This window comes from Labeo rohita, chromosome 20, assembly GCF_022985175.1.
Source record: "Labeo rohita strain BAU-BD-2019 chromosome 20, IGBB_LRoh.1.0, whole genome shotgun sequence".
Classification (NCBI taxonomy): domain Eukaryota; kingdom Metazoa; phylum Chordata; class Actinopteri; order Cypriniformes; family Cyprinidae; genus Labeo; species Labeo rohita.
Genome location: NC_066888.1, coordinates 403,991 through 426,393, shown reverse-complemented (window position 1 = coordinate 426,393; position 22,403 = coordinate 403,991). Strand labels below are relative to the sequence as shown.

Sequence of the window (22,403 nt, the reverse complement as noted above, 5' to 3'; positions counted from 1 at the left end):
CTCCCCTCAGACGTGCTTAAATGGCGATCCTGCTGGTAATTCTCAAAATTCTCAAAATCGGTGAATCCGATATTACAAAACTGATAACCGATTATGGTAAAATGCTTAAATATCGGGAAAAATATCGGTAAATGGATATATCTCTATACAGTTTTCACAAAAATATTGCGCAGCACGACTGTTTTCAACACTGATAATAATCAGAAATGTTTCTTGAGCAGCAAATCAGCATTTTAGAATGATTTCTGAAGGACCATGTGACACTGAAGACTGGAGTAATGATGTTGTAAATTCAGCTTTGATCATATATGTCTATATCAGACATGTTTCTTTAAAATGTGTCAGAACACATGATCTTTTGTGCCTTTCATCTACAGACCATATAAACTGAACAATCACTTGACAGTAAATAAATTGGACATTGTGACTAGACAACCCTCATGCATCTGTGAGCCACTAACCAGCATCACATCTAGAGCTCAGTGCCACATTAACCGAGTATTGATTTTGATAAGAGGAAAAGCCTCATGACGGATCACACGTGTAAGCATATTCTGACTGCTGCTTTCAAACACTTCCTCTGGGGATTTCTGTGGGATGTTGGATTTCTGTGAGACTACAAAGCTCTTTGACAACACATCAAAACTGCTCATGTTATGCAGACACCCACTGAAAAGACCAGCTTAGGCCAGCCTGAATTTCCATGCAGGTCCAGTGCTGTTCAGTGCAGCAAAGCAGATTACCAAGAAAAGTCTTACAGCTGAAGCTAGTTATTGGTGTTCTCAGCACATGCAGGATTTTGTTATAGTTAATATGGTCAAGTTAGGCCCTGTAAAACTAAACTCAGCGAGCAGGTCACGTATGTACCACACACACACACCCAAATGTGTCTGAATGCAGAGGACAGCACGTGAGTCTACTAACACACTCAACACACTTCACGCAGACTTTTTCTGGGTTAATCTTCTCTGCTTCATTAAACGCTGAAGAAATGTCATTGACACAAGCAGCTCTGGAAAATTCTAGCATTTCAGAGACTGCAGAAATGAAACAATATGGATCTTAACAAAGCATTTAAAGCAGCGTGATATTAAAAGGCCACTCCACGGTCCCTGCATTGATGCTCACAAATTGATTTTATTCAAGGGTTCTCAGTGAAGAAAGCTTTGATTACTTGTGTTAGAAAGCTGAAAGTAGACCACAGCTCATGTGTCAGAAGAGAGGGCAAGAGGTTAGAGAGCGTGAGAACTGTCATCAACATATTGACCGTTATTTTGACTTAAGGATATTGCATATTCTGTAAAACAGATTGTTTATGAGGTTTGAAGTGTATATTCAGTGGGGATTTTTATTTATTTATTTATTTATTTTGATCCCACAGACAAAGAAATGATCAGTCTATAGTTTTAATGGTAGGTTTATTTTAACAATGAGAGACAACAAAAAAGAATCCAGTAAAAAATATGTATTTCATAAAAGTTATAAATTTTTTTATAAAGATTTTTGGCTCCCAGGTGTCTTTTACAAGGCTCCCACACCTTGGTCAACTTCAAATTCAAGGACTTAATGTGGGGACACATTTCAAGTGAGAGCAAGGTTACATTGTGTTACCTTATAAGATACATTGTTAAAGTTTTCATTTGTCAAGCACAACTATTTTTTTTTTTTTTGGCCATATGACAGAGATCTGATATTCTATTTGTTGTATTTCTGTTTTGCGTAAAACTGAAGAATATTCAGCTCTGCACCTGGCCAAGTGATGATCCTTGGGGTCTCTGGCAAGCCATTCTTTGTAATCTACTTTGGTGAGCCAAATATCTTGAAACGTTCATTTTCCAGGCATCACATTTTAGCGGATTCAGCCTATTTTTGCAATGTTTCACGGTGTGTCCGTAAAACGTTGGGGTGCCATTGTAGTAGTTTTGTGTGCGCCTGAATGTCATGGCAAGGTACAACACGAAGTACCTCAAGCAGGAAACACTTAAAGTGCTCCTATTATGCCATTTTAAAGTTTGCTAATATTGTTTTATGAGTCTCCTAAAACAGATTTACATGTATGCAAGGTCAAAAAGAAACTTCAGTTTTTTCCAAATATAGATTTAATTTTACCTCATAATTTTACCTTTAATTTTACGCCCATTGCCATAACTGAATGACAGCCCTGGATGGCATCGATTTTACTTTACGAGCCGGAGTTTGACGATGGAACGGTTGAAGTGGCTGATCGAAAAGTTAGCACGGACTCCAGTGGAAAGTGCTCACAATTTACTTATGCAAGCGAACCAGGCACACCTCTATGTTGTAAACTTCAACATTGTATAATGCATTTAGCGGCTTTCACACCGAACGCAGAAAACGCTGCACTGGCCGCTGGGTTCAATGCAGCCCTTCAGAGCGCAGCAGCAAAAGTTCAACTCATTTGAACTTTGAGCGCGGCGTGTGCACCAGTGGTGCACTCCGCTGTGTGTGCACTTTGGTCGATGAAGAAACAAGCCATTCTCACGGAGCGCAAACAATTGAAATGAATGGGTTTCATAGCGCAGCGCTTTCCGCATTCAGTGTGAAAGCCGCTTTGTGACCCAACCTCATTACTCCAACTAACGAAACAGACAGTCAAGCTGCATCAAATCACAAATTTTTAGACTACAGTGGGCCCACAGCTGAACAACAGAGCTACAGAAGCGTGAGTTAGCCGGTTAGCAAGACATGTGCAGGGTTGCTACACAACATAACATACACAACTACGTATTTTGAACGATCGCTAGAAAATACAATCTTTGTAGATTCATCTTTTGGAAGTGAACATAAAACAAATTTACTCTTACAGCATAGGATACAGCGTCTTCTCGACATGACGTAAACCACATGGAAATTTTATTGTGTTTGTGGGCAGGCAAGTTGTTTGCGACGTAACATGTGGGCGGACATTATGCAAATGTGTTACTTCGTGATGTATAGCAATAACAGAATAAGATTCGAATTCCTGATGACTTGTTCAGGCGATTGTGAGCCGACTTTTTTTTTTGATAGACAGTAACTTTATTTATTGTGCACTGTCGACTTCACAACTTTGCAAATAGTTTATGTTCACATACAGCCTCATGACACACTGCATGAAAGGTCATATTTGAAAAGGCATAATAGGAGCACTTTAATGTAACACGTTAATGCACGTAAATAACATAAAGGAGGGTGACCATATTTTCAAAATTCCAAATATTTTATTTCCATTCCTAAATTCTCTATTTACAGCCTTGTGCAGATTGATCATAAACACATCTAAAAGGCTTCCTACCGGTGGCCATCACAAAATATCACAAAACATCTTGCGCAATTTTATTACAGGTAGAATGCAAAATGTTTCAATACAAGCATTTTAGTCAAATGAAATGTATGCAATATTTCAAAAATTTAACCCACAAGAGAAAACCAACCCTTCACAACAGTTTAAAATCAGCCCAATTCCATGCAAAAAATGCTGATTTGGCAACCAACACAAGCTGCAGGAATCAGATTACTGATCATGAGTCAAGACAAGAGTAAGGAAAGATGACTGACAAATCATGGTGGAGGATTTGCTGCTCAACAGACAATGCCCTAATGTCTGATGTGCTCCCTTTATACTGAGTGCATGTGATCTGATTTTGTGAATTGTCAATTGAAAGTGAAAGTGAATAGCCGCTCATTTAAAAGAGATTTAAATAAAGCAAGCTAGTATTCACAGGGCACAAAGTGTTGCCGAAATAACACATTAGTGGACCAGAGGAAATAATAGGGAATTTTTTCCAGAAAATTGATTGCACAAAATAAATTCAAGCACCTTCAAGGACCTGTATCTATGTATGTTTATTTTCAAAAAGTTTCCAGGGCCTTGAACATTTTTTTTTTTTTTCAGATTCACAAACTTTCAAGGATTTCAAGGACCCGTAGGAACACTGCTTTTATACAGGTACCGAGCTGAGATTAGGAGCACTCTCTTAAAGGGAGTGTTCCTAATCTCAGTTTGTTACCAGTATAAAAGACACCTGTCCACAGAAGCAATCAATCAATCAGATTCCAAACTCTCCACTATGGCCAAGACCAAAGAGCTGTCCAAGAATTGTAGCTTGGTGAGAAGGTGACAACAATTGGTGGGATTATTTGCAAATGGAAGAAACACATAACACATAAACACATAATCTCGCTCAGTCTGGGGCTCCATGAAAGATCTCACCTCGTGGAGTTTTAATGATCATGAGAACAGTGAGGAATCAGCCCAGAACTACATGGGAGGATCTTGTCAATGATCTCAAGACAGCTGGGACCATAGTCACCAAGAAAACAATTGGTAACACACTACACTGTGAAGGACTGAAATCCTGCAGCACCCACAAGGTCCCCCTGCTCAAGAAAGCACAAGTACAGACCCATCTGAAGTCTGCTAATGAACATCTCAATGATTCAGAGGAGAACTGGGTGAAAGTGGTCTTTGCAGCTGATGAGACTTTGCAGCTCTTTGGTATCAACTCAATTTGCCGTGTTTGGAGGAAGAGGAATGCCACCTATGACCCCAAGAACACCATCCCCACCGTCAAACATGGAGGTGGAAACATTATGCTTTGGGGTGTTTTTCTGTTAAGGGGACAGGACAACTGCACCACATCAAAGGGACGGTAGACGGGGCCATGTACCGTCAAATCTTGGGTGAGAACCTCCTTCCTTCATTGAAAATGGGTAGTGGATGGGTACTGTATTCCAGCATGACAATGAGCCAAAACACATTGTCAAGGCAACAGAGGAGTAGCTCAAGAAGAAGCACATTAAGGTCCTGGCGTGGCCCAGCCAGTCTCCAGACCTTAATCCCATAGAAAATCTGTGGAGGGAGCTGAAGGTTCAAGTCGCCAAATGTTAGCCTCAAAACCTTAATGACTTGGAGAGAATCTGCAAAGAGCAGTTGGAAAAAATCCCTCCCGGGATGTGTGCAAACCTGGTGGCCAACTACAAGAAATATCTGACCTCTGTGACTGCCAACAAGGGTTTTACCACCATGTACTAAGTCATGTTTTGCAAAGGGGTCAATAACTTATTTCACTCATTAAAATGCAAATCAATTTATAACTTTTTTGAATGCTGCATTTTCTGGATTTTTTTGTTGTTATTCTGTCTCTCACTGTTCAAATAAACCTACCATTAAAATTATAGACTGATCATTTCTTTGTCAGTGGGCAAACATACAAAATCAGCAGGGGATAAAATACTTTTTCCCCATTGTATATATGAATTAAATAAATAACATCATGGATTCTTGTAGTGTCACTCAGTGTAGCTGTCTTGTTATAATGCAAAAAGGAGATTACAAAGGTAATTATAAAAGTACAATGAACAACATGACATTTGTGGCTTCAGTGCAACAGGGCTGAAGATCAGTGCAAATGACTAATAACTAGAAATTTCATTGCACCACATTATTCACTGTCAATCATTTTATGACTTGCTGAGACAAAAAGTGTCACTGTTATCATTATTATTATTATTTTTTTTTTTTCTGTAACGGAGTTGAACTACTGTGCCAATATAAGAATAGACGTAATGAAATACTGTTTAAGGTTGTAAGAGAAAATATCTGTTTGGGGTATGTGCTAAAAAAAAATAAGATATAATTTAAATTTTTTACGGGAAAAAGTCCCATAACAGGGTTGAGCAGAAGGTGCGGAGACAAATTATAATGTAGCTAAATAGTGATAAATGGGGACATGCAAATGGTTGATTTCAATGAAAAGTAAATATTTAAAATCACAATCAGACTCAAGTCGGTGCAGTAATGCGAGTTCAGTTGCTATATTGTTAGTTTTATCGATAAACGGTAAAAGTCACGGTGAAACAAAACATATGCCATCATTTGAATTCTGCCAGTGGATCGTAATGCAAAGCCTTTTACTTAAGTAGACAACAAAAATTACAGAAAGTCTTTATTTCAGGCGAGTAAATCGACACATGAATTCGGAGAGCGCGTAATGCGCGCTCATTATCCCTTGCGCGCGCTCGCTCGCTCGCTCTCACACACAAGCAAGATGTGTAGGTCCACTCACCTCTCTGCTGAGCTCCACAACACCGCCACAGCAGCCCGATGAGCACGAGAATACACGGTCTGTTCATGTCCTGATCTGCCTCTTCTTCATGTGCGCTCGGGCGAAAAGCAGACGCAGTCCAGGAACCTCCAGAAACTCCACGAACGACTTTAGGAAGTTTGGGACGCTCGTCTGGCACAGCCCTCCTATCCCGGGCGCTTTGAGGCGGGGGGGCGTCCCGAGATCACATTCCTCTGCATTTCCTCTCCTGGAAAACTTTAAAGATCATCTCCCTGCAGAAATAGTGTAAAAAACTTGAAACATCCTCAAATTACAACTCCATATTTAAGTGGCTCAAATCATTTCATTTAACAAGAAATATTGGATATTGAATTTTAAATTTAAAAGAAAAAAAAAGCAGGCCTTTAAATCATAATTAGACATGTTCCAAATGGCAACATGTCTTTAAAACCATGCATAAAATAAATAGAAAATGTTACATTATGTTGAAAAAAAACAATGGTTTGATATTATTTATTTATTTATTTCAGTTTATTGTTTTGTGTTGCAAAAATTGTTTTACAAACATTTACAAATCTTTAAACAGACTTATCATAGACCAAATAAGAGATATATAGTGCAAATAAAGTGCATAGACCACTTTTATTATCATTCCAGAGGTATGTGCAGCTTTTTGAAGCTTGAAAGGTCCAATGCTGGTTCCTGGAAAAAAGGTTACCCGTACTTCAAAATATCTTCTTTTGTATTCCACAGATGAAAGTTTAAAATGACATAAGGGTGAGTATATGGCTAACAGGGATGAGAAGAAAAAAACAAAGTTAAAATCATATTATTGGATTTTTTTTTTTTTTTTTTTGTTGTGCTCAAAACAACTTTTACATACTATGTTGTTTGTTTGTTTGTTTGTTTGAGTGAATAACATGCTGTAACATTTGTTTTATGTATATTCAATTGAATTTACTGTTCTCAGTATGTGTGAGTCAAAAACACTTCTTTTCAAAAACACTGTCTTTTCTCTTTTCCTGTGGGTGAGTCGGCATGGATGAGAGCTGAGCTCTGGAGTATCTGGACTTCCTCTGCACCCTCTAGTGTTGGACTCACACATTTAGTCTCATCTGTATTCACCAAAAGCAGACTGTCCTCATTCTGACAAAATGGAAAGCAAAACATTTTCTAAACAAACATCTATAGACAAACACATTTTCAAGTGATTATAATGTTACAGTTCATCGGCCTGTCAGTCCTCCACACTTTTGTGCCAGTGTTGCCCAATTTAAAATGGATGCACAGCCAAGTTTTCCTCACAGGTGCGATGGCCCGGATCTCCGTTATGCGTTTGCAGTGCTCAGACTGACATTTGGCCAGACAGTACGACATTTCTGATGGATGTCAGCGAGTTTGGCTGGATTGAGACACTTTGTGTGAGGTAAAGGTATGCAAGCCAAGCAGTTCTGTGCACTCTTTCCACATTCAGTGGCTGAGTAATGTCACATTTTCAGCTTTCTTGGATGAAGACTCGTGCAGAGGCGCTCTGGATGAAGCGCTTCCATGCAGGCGCTGAGGAGAACCAAGGTCTGGTGGTGAGGGATGAGCTGGCTCACACCTATGGAGACGTTTGCAGGTGTGACTCTCAGGCTTCCAGCCCTGAAAGTCCGGCTGCAGTTCGCTCAGACGGTTCCTGTGAGGATGGCGCTCACAACACACGGCCGAAAATCACAACCTGGGAGGCGGGTTGGAACGTCACCAATGCCATACAGGTGAGCACACACAGACACACCTGCATTACAAACGTATATTTTCATTTTGAACTATAAACATGTAAGAAATGCAAAAGAATAAAAATGTTCTAGGAAAAAGTGCAAAGCCAGCCGCTGGTACTGCACACACACAACACAACACACAGGGATTCACTAAAACTGAATTATGCTCACTCATAGCGTCACTTGTTTGCGCAAGCTGTCTGTGTTGTTTTAGCACCTGATTCAGAAAATGAATTATGTAAATCAGATAATGCTGCAAACACTGCCAAAAAAGTTAGGATGATCTGTTGTTTTGTGGAGAATGCAGCAGACCAACTTACTGCATTACTGCTCTTCCAGCATCTAATCAGATGTTTAAAATGCTGAAAATCTGCTTGACAGCACACATCTGAGTATATAACATATCGTCATTATTTGGATCATCACGGATCATCAGAAAATATAAATTAATCATTACGTTTTTTTTTTTTTTTTTTACTATTTTACAATTAAAATATATCTAAACATCTTTAAAACAAGTAGTTTTTACTTAAGAAGCAAAACTGTTTGTATATTTGGTACAAAAAAAAAAAAAAAAACATAATACATGCTATATATTTTTCTTACCAAATATGTAAACAGTTTTTTGTTTTGTTTTGCATTCAAAAGTGTGAAGTGAATTCACCCTGGGGTGTTTGGGAAGTGCTGCCTGTTATCCTGCTAAATTAAAACGTTAAGTAAAAGATCATCAGGCAATTTCCTAACCTCAGATTCTGCATGCTTAGAATAATTGCACAAGTGTTTGTGTGTGTTTGAATATGCCTTATTTACTTTATGGCAGCATAAATCCTTGTTTATGTGAATGACACCCCATTACCTCATCTGTTCATTCCCATTTGAGGCTGAGGGTAATATTTAGAGCTGTTAATGATCACACAGCTCGTTATTGCTGCTTGAGCTTGTTTAATTCATCCTTCTGCCTTACTTTATAGCGTAATGTGCCTCTCTTTCCCTCTTCACCCATTCCTTCCCTTCCCTCTTCTCACACACACCTGTCTTACTCTCTGTGAATCTGTCTTTCCTCTGTAGTGAGTTGTCTTCTAAGGCAGCATTCAGAATAGCTAAGCCTCACATGATATTTAGGATTCAAGTGATCGGATAAGAAAAATGTCCTGAATTTAATGCCTTTAAGCAAAAATGTCAGCATGCAGGTCACAAACTTTTGTCAGTTTGAATGAGGTTTGTTTGGCGTTTGAAACAGTTTGTCAAAAGCAAACTTTCTAGAAAAGCTTACTCCAGGTGTTAAAACGCCTCCGAACTATCACTGGTCTGTGGCGATGATGTAATAGGCGGGTGTGGCTCTGGGGCTCCGCCTTTTTTTGAGAAGAACTCTTCTTTAGTTCATTTCTGTTTTTGAGTCTGTGGAGGTCAGATGCAGTAAAAACAGGAGCACTGCAGAGCTGCTTTATAGTCAGGGGTGCACACAAGTGGTACTCTTGTGCGCACGCATGACCAAAATAAAAAATGCGCTGTGTAAATAAGCTAATTTGCGTACCGACAGTGGTTGACAGAAGCATTCACAATTACCAAACTGTAATACTGTATAAGATTTCTATTTGACCTGAAAGCATAAATCTAGGCTATCCACTGCCGTTTTGTGACATTTCATTCAGCACATATGTAACGATATAAAAATGACAGCGCTATGATTCTTTAAATAAATCCTGCGTTAATGGGATCGCGCTTCCTATTGGTTACGCCGGTGGCGGTATTGCCCCCCCCGTGTTCACGCAATCTGCAGCAGAGCTATGGAGAACTGCTGTGGGTGAGTCGCTTTTGTTGTAGCTCCACACCGAAAGTTAACAATATTGTTTCATGTGAAATGTTAGATGATGTTTGAAGAGTAATGAACATCATAGACATGGATTGATCTGTAAAGCGAGTTTTCTGTTTGTATGCATGTTGTTTTCATACCGTTATTTCCATCTGATGTACTCTTTTTCCACGTGCGCCATCTTTTCCATGTGCTAACAAAGTGAAACATATTCTGAATAGGTGGAACTACAAAAATTGCTGAACTTCCATTTTGTCTCCTGCTGCTCTGTGTGCAGGCCTCAAATAAATTCTAACTTCATCCAAGTCCAGAGTCTGTGTGCTGATGAAGGGTGGGACAAACCGGGTCCGATAAAGACAAGAAAAGTCACACATATACTTACTTACTGGCAACCTGCCAAAATAAAAGTTTGAACATGATGAAAATTCATAAAAAAAGCTAATATTAGCATTCTCCTTTTTATTTTAAAATACAATAGTATTATCACACTTCATCATTTTGTTTATCACGAAGTATACTTCAAGTGTATTTTATTAAGTATACTCAAGTAAAGTTCAAGTATATTTTTAGGTATACTTTATGTATTGTCACAACTACATGTAAAGAATAAGCACGAAGACAATGTTGACCCCGAAGTTGAAATCAATCAAAAACCAATGCAAAGAGTTCAGGGGTGTGACAGTTATATTAATACCTGAACATACAAAAAAAAAAAAAAAAAAAAAAAACAGGGTATCTGCTTGTAAACTAAAACATTTTATTCTAGCTTCATGGATTCTTTTTTATAAACATCTGAATGTGGGTACGTTTCATAAAAAATAAATAAATAAATAAATAAATAAATAAACATTTTGAACAAAATGTTGAAAAAAAGACTATGAATTGGATTCAGAATGATAATCAAAATGTTAATGGAACTGACCAACACTCCAAAGCTTGACAGTCATTATTACCTCTTCATGGGTTGACATTTTATTCCATAACGCTGCACAGTTTTGATGCTGTTTTATATCTGATGGTCATGTTAGATTACATGTGGAAGCATCTTTTGTTTCGGTTTTCTCTTCGCTTGTGTTTTGGAAATTCTGTACAGAGGATCTGTAATAGTGCCCCTTACCATATAACAATGAAAACATGGATTCTAGGAGCACAAGTATAGAACAAATATATTTAGACCTAACATACTTACATGTCATTTTAAGTATATTTCTGAGAAGTACATAAAAATAGACTGAAAGTATACTTTCCTATTTTTAGTTTAAAATAAGTATACTAATAGCACATTTGGATAGGCTTCTTTTTTTAAAGAACTTTGAGTTGTAAATCTAATCGAATGTGACACTGTTGCTGTTTGTATGTAATGTTTAATACTTTAAAGCTCTATTTTACATGCATGGTTGGGGTTGGGATGTTTACTAATGGCATATCAAACTACTTTTTACCCCTTTAGAACCCTGTAGAATTAACCTGCCACTGCGATGATGCATTATTTTAGGTTAGTGTTAGGGGTTAGTATTTGTTTCAGAGGGAAAAGAAATCTCATTGAGATTAATGGTACTGCAAATGGATAAGCTCTCTGCAGGAATTATAGAGCTACTTGTGCTTGACATTAACAAATGTTGCTAAGCTAACAACAAGCTTTCGTAATGAGCATGAAAATTACATAACATCAAATTGTGAAATGGTTAATTTTTAGTTGATTTCACTCGAAAATTATTGAATTAAATGCATTTTTATTTTGACTGTGTTTCATTGACCCCATCTGCTAGCTTTTCACAGAGCTTGTTACAAAGCATTCTGGGATTGCCTTAAGTGTGAAAGATGCAAGCAATGTTGCCTTCGAATCTGGCCAACACAGCTACCATTTGGTACAGCCGTCATGTCAGAAGAGCATCTATGAAGTCTAAAAATGCAGCTCACTAGGCTCTGCTCCCTCTTTCTCTCTCTCTGTCTTTCGTGTCTCTGTGTGAATGATCAGCTGTCGTCTGTTCACGAGAGATACAGCCATTAGGACCCAGAGAGGAAATGAATGCAGTGTTGTATCTTTATTCATTGTGTCTAACACAAAGCAATTTACCAACAATTACAGTCAAGATAAAATATCTGTCACTTAGCGCCTCTTTAGAGATGACTGCGACTTCATTAGTGGAGGGTGTGTGAAAGGGTGTGATTTCATTACTCCCATCTGCTGTGCGACTGTGAGTGTGTATTTCGCACAGCTGTGTGTGTGTGTGTGTGTGTGTGTGTGTGTAACATCTCTCGTAGTCGTCTTTATGTGCTTGTGAGACTAGCACCAACCCTGTATGAGCTCAGAGGTTGCTCTTCATTATTTAATGGCGTTCTCAGCTATGGCTCATTCAAATATCAACTCTGGTTCTCATAAAATGACTTGGGAGAAGTATCTGTGTGTGTGTGAGCCCTGTGATGAACTGACCATCCATCCAGGCTGTTTTCCTGCCTACAGCCTGAAACGCTGGGATAGGCTCCAGAATCCATGTGACCCTACAGAAGACAAACGGTTTGGAGAATGGATGGATGGATTTAGAAAGAGTAACCATAAAAGAAATAATAGATACATTTTTTTTAGTGAGTAGTGCTGGCCTGGGGTGACATGTGTCTCAGTGTGTAGAACTTTTACCTCACAGCAAAGAGGGTCCCTAGTTCAAGTCCTAGCAGAGACTCCCGAGAGTCCTTTCTATTTGGAGTTTGCATGTTCTTCTCATTTCAGCATGTTTTTTTTTTTTCCATTGTTTTGCACAAAGCTCATACAAACACTGCATGATTTTAACCCTGATTTTCCCTCATCATAATTTTTGTGGAAATCGCCGCCAAATGCCTGAAATGGGAGGCAAATCAATGCTCGATGTCAAGAGAAGTGCCCATGCTCTTGAAATATCCTCCACGTAAAACTGTTTGTGCAGACCAAACCATGAGTCATAGAGACTTGAAACATAGAGAGATGGTAGTACTCACACCGTCTACAATGTCACCAAAGCTCGCCCCAATCGGCCTGACGGGGGCGCTACAGCAGTCAAAAGTACAAAATCGCTCCTAACTCCTGAACCGTTCACCGCAGGCTCAAGTGTCTAATGTCATTAAACTCCTCGGCTCAAACCGGACAAAACGCACACATTGGATTCATCCATCACCTTGGTGAAAGTTCTGGGTATTTTGTTTTTGCAAACTAGTCCTAGGTTTTTCACCTGATCGGAACCAAATCAGTGCAGGACGATTCTTTGGAAAGTGAATATCAATAATTGTCAAGAAACGTTTGAAAGAGGCTTTTACTAAAACAGCAATAACTTTTGAACAGTCATAAACGTTAAAATCATAAACGTTAAAAAACATCATATTTCTCTTGTAAATTTCCTGTATTTGCCAAAAACGCTTTTTAAAATCATTGATTTTGGGTGGTTGCCGGCTTGCTAAATAATATGTAATGTATTTTTATATGTGCTTAAATGTCTTAAAACACTTAAACCCTGGTAATTGCTGTTTGCAGCGATATTTTATTTATTTTTCACTGCAAATCAGTGTACAGAAAATGTGGATTGCAAGCTGTTTGCCGGCTACAGTTTTTGGCTAGAATAAATCCATTCTTACCTGATAACTTTTTGCAGCAATTTTTCCAGGTGAAACATTGTGCAATGTGTGACCCGCTGTCACCAATCCGTCATATAGTGTGCACACAACAGCAACTAGAACCCCAGACAGTCGTACAGTGTGAGAAGTGCACCGATCCAATGATATTGAGAATCCTGCAGTGTGAACCTGGCATTGGGTGGATTGGAAACAGTAAATTGCCCGTAGGAGTGAGTGTGTCCCAGCACTGGGAATGCATGAGTCTCAATGCTGGGTTGCATCAGGAAGGTCATCCGGTGTAAAACCAGTGCCAAATGGCTGTATGGATTATTCCACTGTGGTGATCCTTAACGGGATCAGCCGAAGGAGAGAGACACAGAGAGAGAGTAGTGCTGGACTGATTTAAGCACTCATTCATGTCTGGAGTACAAATGCTGTAGGTCAGGTTGGATCAAACATCTAAGCATCCTCCATGTTTGATCAAACCTGACTTCATGAGAAAATAGAACTCTTTTACAAATTTCATGCGAATTTATGCAGTTGGATTCAAATAAAAATGTATGATTTTAAGCAAAAAACTAAGCATGATGGTCCACCCCTAAATCCATCCTTCAGTGAGGCCTAAGCAGATTGTATGAAAATGGAGAAATAACATTGTAAAAATTAACAGGGCTGCCAACGCTCACACATTCAGCATGAGACTCACGTGTTTGACACTGTTTTCACACTCTAACACCACACGTCCATTTTCTCATAATTTCTCAAAAGCACCCTCAGATGAAAGCAAGAGCATCCTTAATCGAAATTGTAATAATAGGATATTGATGACACAGATTTGGCAACCTCTCCAGTGCATATTTGTGTTTGTGCTCTGGGGAGCTGCAAAAAAACATTTAAAACATGTTTTTGTAGTGCTGAACAATGTAGCCAATCACAGACAAATATGTTGACTTCCTGAACAAGTCTGATTGGCCATTGCACTCAACTTAGTCAGAATCCTCTCACCGCACAAAACTCCCCTTACAAAAAATAAGTTTATTCAAATGTGCTATTAGTATACTTCTTTAAACTAAAAATAGGAAAGTACAATTTTCAGTCTACTTTTTCATGCACTTCTCAGAAATGTTCTTTATGTACTTCTCAGAAATATATTTAAAATGACATTAAATTATACTTGACTTATACCTACAAAAAGTCGAAATATATCTGAGCAATATTGTTCTTGGAGAATCCATGTTTTTACATGGTTTTACATGGTGCTATTACACATCTTCTGTACAGAATTTCCAAAACACAAGCGAAGAAGAAACCGAAACAACAGATGCTTCCAGACGTTTTTAACATGATCATCAGTCATAAAACAGCACCAAAACTGTAACGTTACGGAATGAAATGTGACCCATACAGAGGTAATAATGACTGTCAAGCTTTGGGGTGTTGATCGACTCCATCTACATTTTGATTATCATTCTGAATCCAATTCACAGTCTTTTTTTTTTTTTTTTTCGGCTTTTTGTTCAAAATGTTGTTTATTTATTTCTTTTGTATTACTATTTATGAAACTTATCCACATTCAAGAGTTTATAAAAAAGAATGCATGAAGCTAGAATAAAATGTTTTTGTTTACAATCAGATACCCTGTTCTTTCTTTGGATGTTTTGTGTGTTCAGATATTCATATAACATACAAATTAATACCTAATAGGGACATAGTGGTATACTTAAAGTATGATGTAAAGTTCACTTGAAGAAAACGTTTTGGGAGTCACATATAAATCCCTCATATGAATGCCTAATTGACTTTTGAAGTTGCAGTAATGATATAAAGATAACCACAGCAATGGACAGGAGAGAAATATAATTTATCAAAATTGTGCATTGAAGGGGAGATTAGAAAAAAAAAAGACTTTTTTTAGATTTTGCATTTAGTTATGTTTCTGGCATGGCTGCCCGCTCAGAAAAGCTGAAAAGAGAAAACACAGCCAGTTTGTTATGGGCTGCCTGAGTTGGAAACTGTGTCATTCAGCCAGCTGCTTCAGTTTGCTGCCGGTTTCTACGTAGATCAGGGTTGCCAGGTTTTCACAACAAAACCCACCCAACTGATACTCAAAACTAGCCTAACACTAGCCCAGTCACATTTCGGTGGGGGTCCCCCAATAAAAATCATGTTCTGGGAGAAAAAAAAAAAACACTTTTTTGGCAGGGTTCCCCTGGTAAAATTCGCATTTCAGGGTCTAAATATCACATTATTGAGGTCGCTTCAAACTGCGGACATGAAAAACAACACAAAAAAATTGCTTGTTCAGTGAACTTCATTAAATTAAACCTTGCCATGTAATTAGTTCAGGTTCATACAAGAAGGTTAAAACAAGTTCAATTAAGCAAATAATGTTTATTTGGTTCAACAAAGCATTATTTGTTTAATTGAACTTGATTTAGTTTTGTTGCATGGATCTGAACTATTTGCATTTTTGCTGAAAAGTTTCTTTAATTTTAAATCTACTGAACTGAAGTATTTGGCAAAACCACCTTTTGACATGTTAACAATAATTTTGTAGTATTATAGCAATAAGACGTGGCACATTAAGAGCAATTTTATTAACAGTTGAAATATATCATAAGAGTTAAGCAAAAAAGACTGATCTCTGAACTGGCATTAGCACAGTCATTGCTCAGTGACTGAATTATGAACTTGAAAGCATAAGCCTAAGCTCACCGTAAGCATGAGAGCTATTGTCCTGCACAGTGGCAATCTCAAAATTTTTTGAATCTCCAAACCTCTTCTAAATCTCAAAAATAACTCACCATTACATGTATAAAAACTCTAACATGTAATTTTCTTTCATTAAAAACACTTTAAATGACCATTTTTGTCAGCGTTTCCTTCTTAATGCAAAGCATGCTGGGAACTAGCTAGGAAACCTCCCCTAGCTATTTGAAGCTGCTTTTGACAAAGGTAAAAGGGTGTTGTTTTACACAAGCATTATGGAATTTTAACTAAAGTATGTTACAGACTTTCATGAAGGCCCTAAAGAATCATACCAATTTCATGAAAATTGGCATCCAGTGTCCTCTTTAAGTCATGTCAGTGCAGACTAATAGATTAAAAGAAAAATGTGTGAATGTTTTATCGAAATATTTTTGAAATGCAGATGCAGTTGTAACAGTAATGACCCCCTACACCTCATAAGAGAATTCTCACTCCATGTTGACCTCAAAAGTCAGTATCCTACAGCTTCAATTTGTCAAAACGTAGATACAAATTGCCACAAGAACGCAACTCTTGCCTTACAGTAAGAGTATTAAGCTACAAAATGTATGTGGATGTGGGAGATCAGAAATTATAATGAGAAGTAAGTTCATATTGGGATCTCAGACTTTGATTCTGTATCTGAGTGCAGTTTAAGACATTGTTGAGATCTCTTTCAAAACTGTAGAGGAGATATGTGGGATTATCAGGGTCTGAGAAGCAGGAGACTTCAACAAGTCTTCAATTAATCTCACTGTTGTGTAGAAGTATCATTTGAGCTACATGTTTTTTGTGTGTTCTTTTGTTTCCTCAGGGGATCTTTGTGCTGGGTCTGCCCTACGCCCTGCTGCAGAGCGGCTACATGGGTCTGCTGTTGCTGGTGTTAGCCGCACTAATCTGTAGCTACACCGGAAAAATCCTGGTGTCCTGTTTGTATGAAGAGGATGAGAACGGCCACTTGGTCCGCGTTAGACGCACCTACGAGGATGTCGCTACCGCCTGCTGCAGACACATCTGCCCTTACATTGGGGGCAAGGTGGTGAATGCTGCACAGGTGGTGGAATTGGTGATGACGTGCATCCTATACTTAGTTGTCAGTAGTAATCTCATGTGTCACAGCCTGTTTTTCCTGCCTCTGACCCCGGCGGCCTGCTCCGCCATCACCTTTCTCATCCTGGTGCCCTGCATGCTGATCCGCGACCTGCGGGTAGTATCGCGTCTGAGCCTCTTCTGCTCCCTGGCTCAGTTCCTCATCACCTTCATTGTGATTGGCTACTGCCTCCGTCAGTCGTCGCAGTGGGCCAGTAGGAGGCTGAGTGCGGTAGTGGTGGACTTCGACGGCTTCCAGGTTGCAGTGGGGGTGATTATTTTCAGCTACACATCACAGATCTATCTGCCTACGCTGGAGGAGAGCATGACCGACAGGCTAGACTTCAACAGCATGATAGACTGGACTCACGCTCTGGCCTGTGTACTGAAGACAGCGTTCTCTGTGGTGGCCTTCCTCACATGGGGAGAGGAAACCAAAGAGGTGCTCTGATCACACTCGCTCCAGGCTGCACTCATTGACCAGCCTACAACTACATACACTAGAGAAAAAAATGCATGCAATTTTGTACAATATTTTGCTGGGTCCAAAAGTTTTTATTACTAGTACTAATCTCAATAAACAATCCACTTGTTAAGTTGTGACGGAGCAAAAACTGTTTCTGGTCCAAGCCTCTATTTTCAAGTGAGAAAAAGCCAAACTAAGCTTGCTTAGAGACTATGTACACTACAGTCTCCTGTGCATAGTTCCTGGACTCCAATATTTTAACAATTCATAAAAACTGAATCACTGTCTGACCAAATGAGATTTTGCTTTGGAGATAAAGGTTAGAATCATAATTTTTCTGTAGTACTTCAGTGCACATTAAGTGTAGTACTGTTATTATTAGCACCATTTATTGCTTACTTTTGGTATCTGGTAAAGCATTTGGACCCAGAATTGGTGACAATTCTCATTTTAAACATTTTTCCCTAGACGATCTCAGTCGAGGAAGAAGGGTTTTATCTAGCTAGACGATCAGTTTTTTCCATAAAAAAATACAACTTAAATTCTTTTTAATCTCAAACGTTTGCTCACCCTGAACTCTGTATACTGGTTCAAGACAGTTAGGGTATGTCGACAAACTCCCATTGTATTTTCTCCCTCAACTTCAAAAATTATTTCAAAATCATCCTACATCACTGCAGAAGTACCGACCCAGTCTTTACAAAGTGAACATGCAAAGAAGATGAAACACCCTTAACAAAAAAAGGTAAAACAGCGATATAGGAAGATTTTGAAGTTGAGGGGGAACATGAGATGGGAGTTTTTCGACATACCCTAACTGTCATGAACCGGAACAAAAACAGTCAGAGTAGCAGAGTAAGACAAGATGAGCGTTTGACATTAAAAAGTATATAAATTGTATTATTTTTATGAAAATAACCAATCGTTATGCTAGATAAGACCCTTCTTTCTTGTCTGGGATCGTTTACAACCGCATTTGTTATCGTTTGAAGCTGCATTTAAACTGCATTTTGGAAGTTCAAAATCGGGGGACCATATCAGTCCATTATATGGAGAAAAATCCTGAAATGTTTTCCTCAAAAAACATAATTTCTTCAGGACTGAAAAAAGAAAGACATAAACATCTTGGATGACAAGGGGGTTAGTATGTGAATCTTTGTTTTGAAAGTGGACTTCTCCTTTAATGAAATTAGAGGTAAACTCTGCACGACAGTGGGCTTCCAGGAGCAGAACTGGAGACTCCTGCCCTATGTAGTGAATGGGGATGGCCCGAATATGCTGAAGTGTTCAACACTACTCTTCTAAATTGAAGTGTACGGATCATTTCTGGGATTCGGTGCCTTTAGGACATCATAGTACGTTCTTGTGTAATTATGATAGGTATGTAAAACACACAAAAAATAATTTTGGTCAAACTTAGGTATATAAAATTTAAGCAATTATGAGCCAAATTCAATGAGAAGGAAGACCAAAAATATCCACCCTTTTAGGGACAAATTTATTCAAAATCCTGCCATTCTCTGTACCTTCTCAGTCTCAGCAGAACTAAGAGGCATTCTTTGAGAGACATTCAATACTTATTTTGTTTAAATTTGGTTGTGGTGGAAATAATACCCTACTGAAAACAAAAACAGCATTGTTGGTCACCAGCATAAGGTATGTTTTGCATGCAGGGACCAGCATGGGATTGTGGTTGCTGGTTTGTTGGATCCCAGCATGGCATGCTGGTTGCTGGTTTCTTGCAAACCAGTTTGGCCTTATTTCTTTCATATGGTACATATGGTACAAAAGTTGCTAAAGTCTGTTACCATTATGATGATTAATGTTCTTATTATTTGGGCACATGGCCATTGACTTTGGTTGAATTAACTCTGTTTCAGCAGTTGTTGAAAGTGCACGCTATCATTTTTAATATTTCATGGTCTTCATTGTACTGACATACCTTTTACTATGTGCACTTTGAAATCAGTGACTGACAGCTGGATTTGGACATATGTGATTTCCCAGATAGGTATGAAAATCTTTAAAAACAACAGCTTTCAGTTTTGAACTTTCATTATCAAGTTGTTATTAACTGTCCCATTGAAAGAGTTCTTCTCATAACACCTGTTATTGATCAAACTGCTCATGATTAAGCTTATATTAGGCATTTTTTGGTTTTCATATTTCTAAATTAATTTGTTTTTAACTGATTTTAACTAATTTGTGTACAGATCTTGAAAATTCCTTTGAGAGGTTTTACCAGTTTACCAGTGACATTGATTAATAATGTAATTGTAACTAAAGCAATTAACATTTTTAGTTAATAAAAATCCTGACTTTATTCTTGTGTTCCCTAGATTTATATAGCAAATAATGAACGCATAACAACAGGTCCTATGTTCCCATGGTTAGATGGGGTTATGCTAACTCAGGAACACAGGACCCTGGGAACATAAGCTCCCTTCTTTCTGCTGTAGAATACAAAAGGAGATATTTAGCTAAATATTCAAGCTGCTTTTTCCACAATATGGAAGTAAATGGTGGCCAATGCCACTGTCATTATTGTCTGGGTGAACTATATATTTTACACCTAAACATTTGGCAGATACCTTTATCCAAAGTGATAATTATGTTGCATTCAAGGTACAGATTAAAGATTTTACCAGTTCTTGCATTCCCTGGGAACTTAACCCACAGCCTTGACAGTACTAGCACTCTACTGTCTGAGCTACATGAACCTTTTTTTGTTGTTGTTTGTTTGTTCTTAGGTGATAACAGATAACCTGCCCACTGCTTTGCGGATAGTGGTGAACCTGTGTCTGCTGGCAAAGGCTCTCCTCTCGTACCCCCTACCGTTCTACGCCGCGGCAGAGATATTGCAGACGGGCGTACTGAAACTCAACTCGTCTGCCGAAGGGGCAGAGCGGTGGACGCTGCTCCTGCGTGGATCTCTCCTCCTCCTCACCCTCATCATGGCGCTGTACGTGCCTCATTTCTCCCTCCTCATGGGCCTCACGGGCAGCGTGACCGGGGCGGCCATGACGCTTCTGCTCCCGGCGCTCTTCCACCTGCAGCTGAAATGGACTCAGCTGGACGTGAGACGCAGGGTTCTGGACCTGCTGATTTTACTGCTGGGCTGTTTCTGCAGCGTCTCCGGGGTTATATGTTCCATCAAAGGAATGATAACAGCCTTTGAGGACAAATAGATAACAAATCGTCCTCTCTGTCTGCGAGTCCGCGTTTCCGTTTGCTCTGCTTGGTGGTGTTCGGTTGTTAATAAAGTTAAACGGAGCTGTGTCTGGAGGTTAATGAGCCTGCTTTGCTTCCTTCCACAAATCTGACTGTGAAATGTTATCTAGCGTTGAGTGTTGTTGTCATAATTCACCATGTTCATTGCTCAGGCACTTACCAGGCCAATCATGCATGAAAAGCACACAAGATCCTGTTCTACAGTGCATTTATTATTCTCTCGTTGTCTCTGGAGCGCAGTAAACAACTTTTGACAGTCAGTTAACTTCATGTAAAAAACAAATCATAAACATACTGCTAGCAACTAATAGGCTATTACATTATGAGCTTCTGAAACAGCACTTCTTCATAACTGCCTCAGTTTGTGTGTTTCTCTCTCTCTCTCTCTGTCTCTCTTTCTCTCTCCACGTTGATGAGAATATCATCATGAAATTAGATTTGCACCGGCAGGACACACAACAAGGTCAAACAGTGGCCATGACCAAGAGTCTTCAAGTCTTTATCTGTGAGCAGTTCTTCAGACCTAACCTCTTTCAGTGATGACTACATAGCTATAGAGCTACTGGTGAATGTTATCCAGCAGTCCGTGTGTCCTAGGTGACATCAGCGCATCAGCTGATTTAGCAGAACCTGTATAAAACTTATGCGACTGAAAGCCAAACTTTGCAGTTTGCAACTTTTTAACCTTTTTTCTCAGTGTCTCATCCTCTGATTGAATATAATTTTTGAGCAACAGATACTTCTTTGCATCTGCCAAGGTAACACATTTAGCTTATTAAAAAACATTGTGGAAACATTGTTTTGATATGTTTTTAAAACATAGAAATGTCCAGTTTTCTTGTTGTGATTAGAATTATATTTAAAGGTTATAAACAACATTTCTTAGAATGTTCAAGTACAGATAACATCATAAGGATGTTCCAAAAATGTTGTTTTAATGTTTTCCTACTGTTATATGTAATATTAATAAAGTTGTAAGAGCATTCCATAAATATTAAGAATGTTTTGTCCTAATGTTTCTATAACATTTGTGAACACGGTGAGAATGTTCTTTGCAGTCAGACCAACCCCACACATCTGACTCAAGTCAAACTATGACACTGTTGTCAGAAGGGGTCATACTATGGTCTTTTACAAAGTCTTGATTTTGTTTTGGGGGTGTACTAGAACATGCTGTCATGCTTGGTGGTTCAAAAAACACATTATTTTTCACATAATTTACATTATTACAATACCTTTCTCCCCAGCCTGGCACAAATGGCTCAGTTAGTTCTAAAAAACACTTGCGTTGTAAGTGAAGCTATCTACACTGCTTGAGCATTAAATCTCTAAATCTATCTATGGCGTGGCTCCGACACGGCCACCGGAGATGATCGCGGTCACTCTGGTCAATACTTGTGTTTACATCAGCCGCACATTCAACTTGTGTTTTGACCCTCTATACTGCACACGTCTGCGGCGCAGCTTCGACATGGCCACCAGAGCTGGTTGTGGCTACTTTAGTCAATGTTTGTGTTTATACCCGCCGCGCCGCGGCTCGTTGAAACATCCTAGAAGTGGCTCTTCACACTGGATCGCTAAAGTTTAGGCTAATCCCCAACCATTTAAATTTCCGTAGGCGGGATTTATTTTAATGATATTCTAAT

At 38.8% G+C, this 22,403-nt stretch overlaps 2 protein-coding genes across 4 annotated transcripts in view; one reads left to right on the top strand and one right to left on the bottom strand.

Annotated features, from left to right (window-relative positions):
* The window catches only part of lama2 (laminin, alpha 2), a 224,208-nt gene extending 217,945 nt beyond the window's left edge, over window positions 1–6,263 (bottom strand). For all 3 annotated transcript variants that reach the window (XM_051138593.1, XM_051138594.1, XM_051138595.1), the window contains exon 1: window positions 6,069–6,263. In XM_051138593.1, coding sequence (XP_050994550.1) covers window positions 6,069–6,135 — 67 coding nt within the window. In that variant the 5' untranslated portion in view covers window positions 6,136–6,263. The remainder of the gene's footprint in view (window positions 1–6,068) is intronic.
* A 1,197-nt stretch (window positions 6,264–7,460) lies between these two features.
* si:dkey-126h10.1 (vesicular inhibitory amino acid transporter) lies at window positions 7,461–20,714 on the top strand. The gene is made up of 4 exons (XM_051138919.1): window positions 7,461–7,494; window positions 7,583–7,825; window positions 16,786–17,502; window positions 20,277–20,714. Exons 2-4 carry the CDS (start codon window positions 7,604–7,606, stop codon window positions 20,712–20,714), a joined length of 1,377 nt encoding a protein of 458 aa, XP_050994876.1. The 5' UTR covers window positions 7,461–7,494; window positions 7,583–7,603.
* The last annotated feature ends 1,689 nt before the right edge of the window (window positions 20,715–22,403 follow it).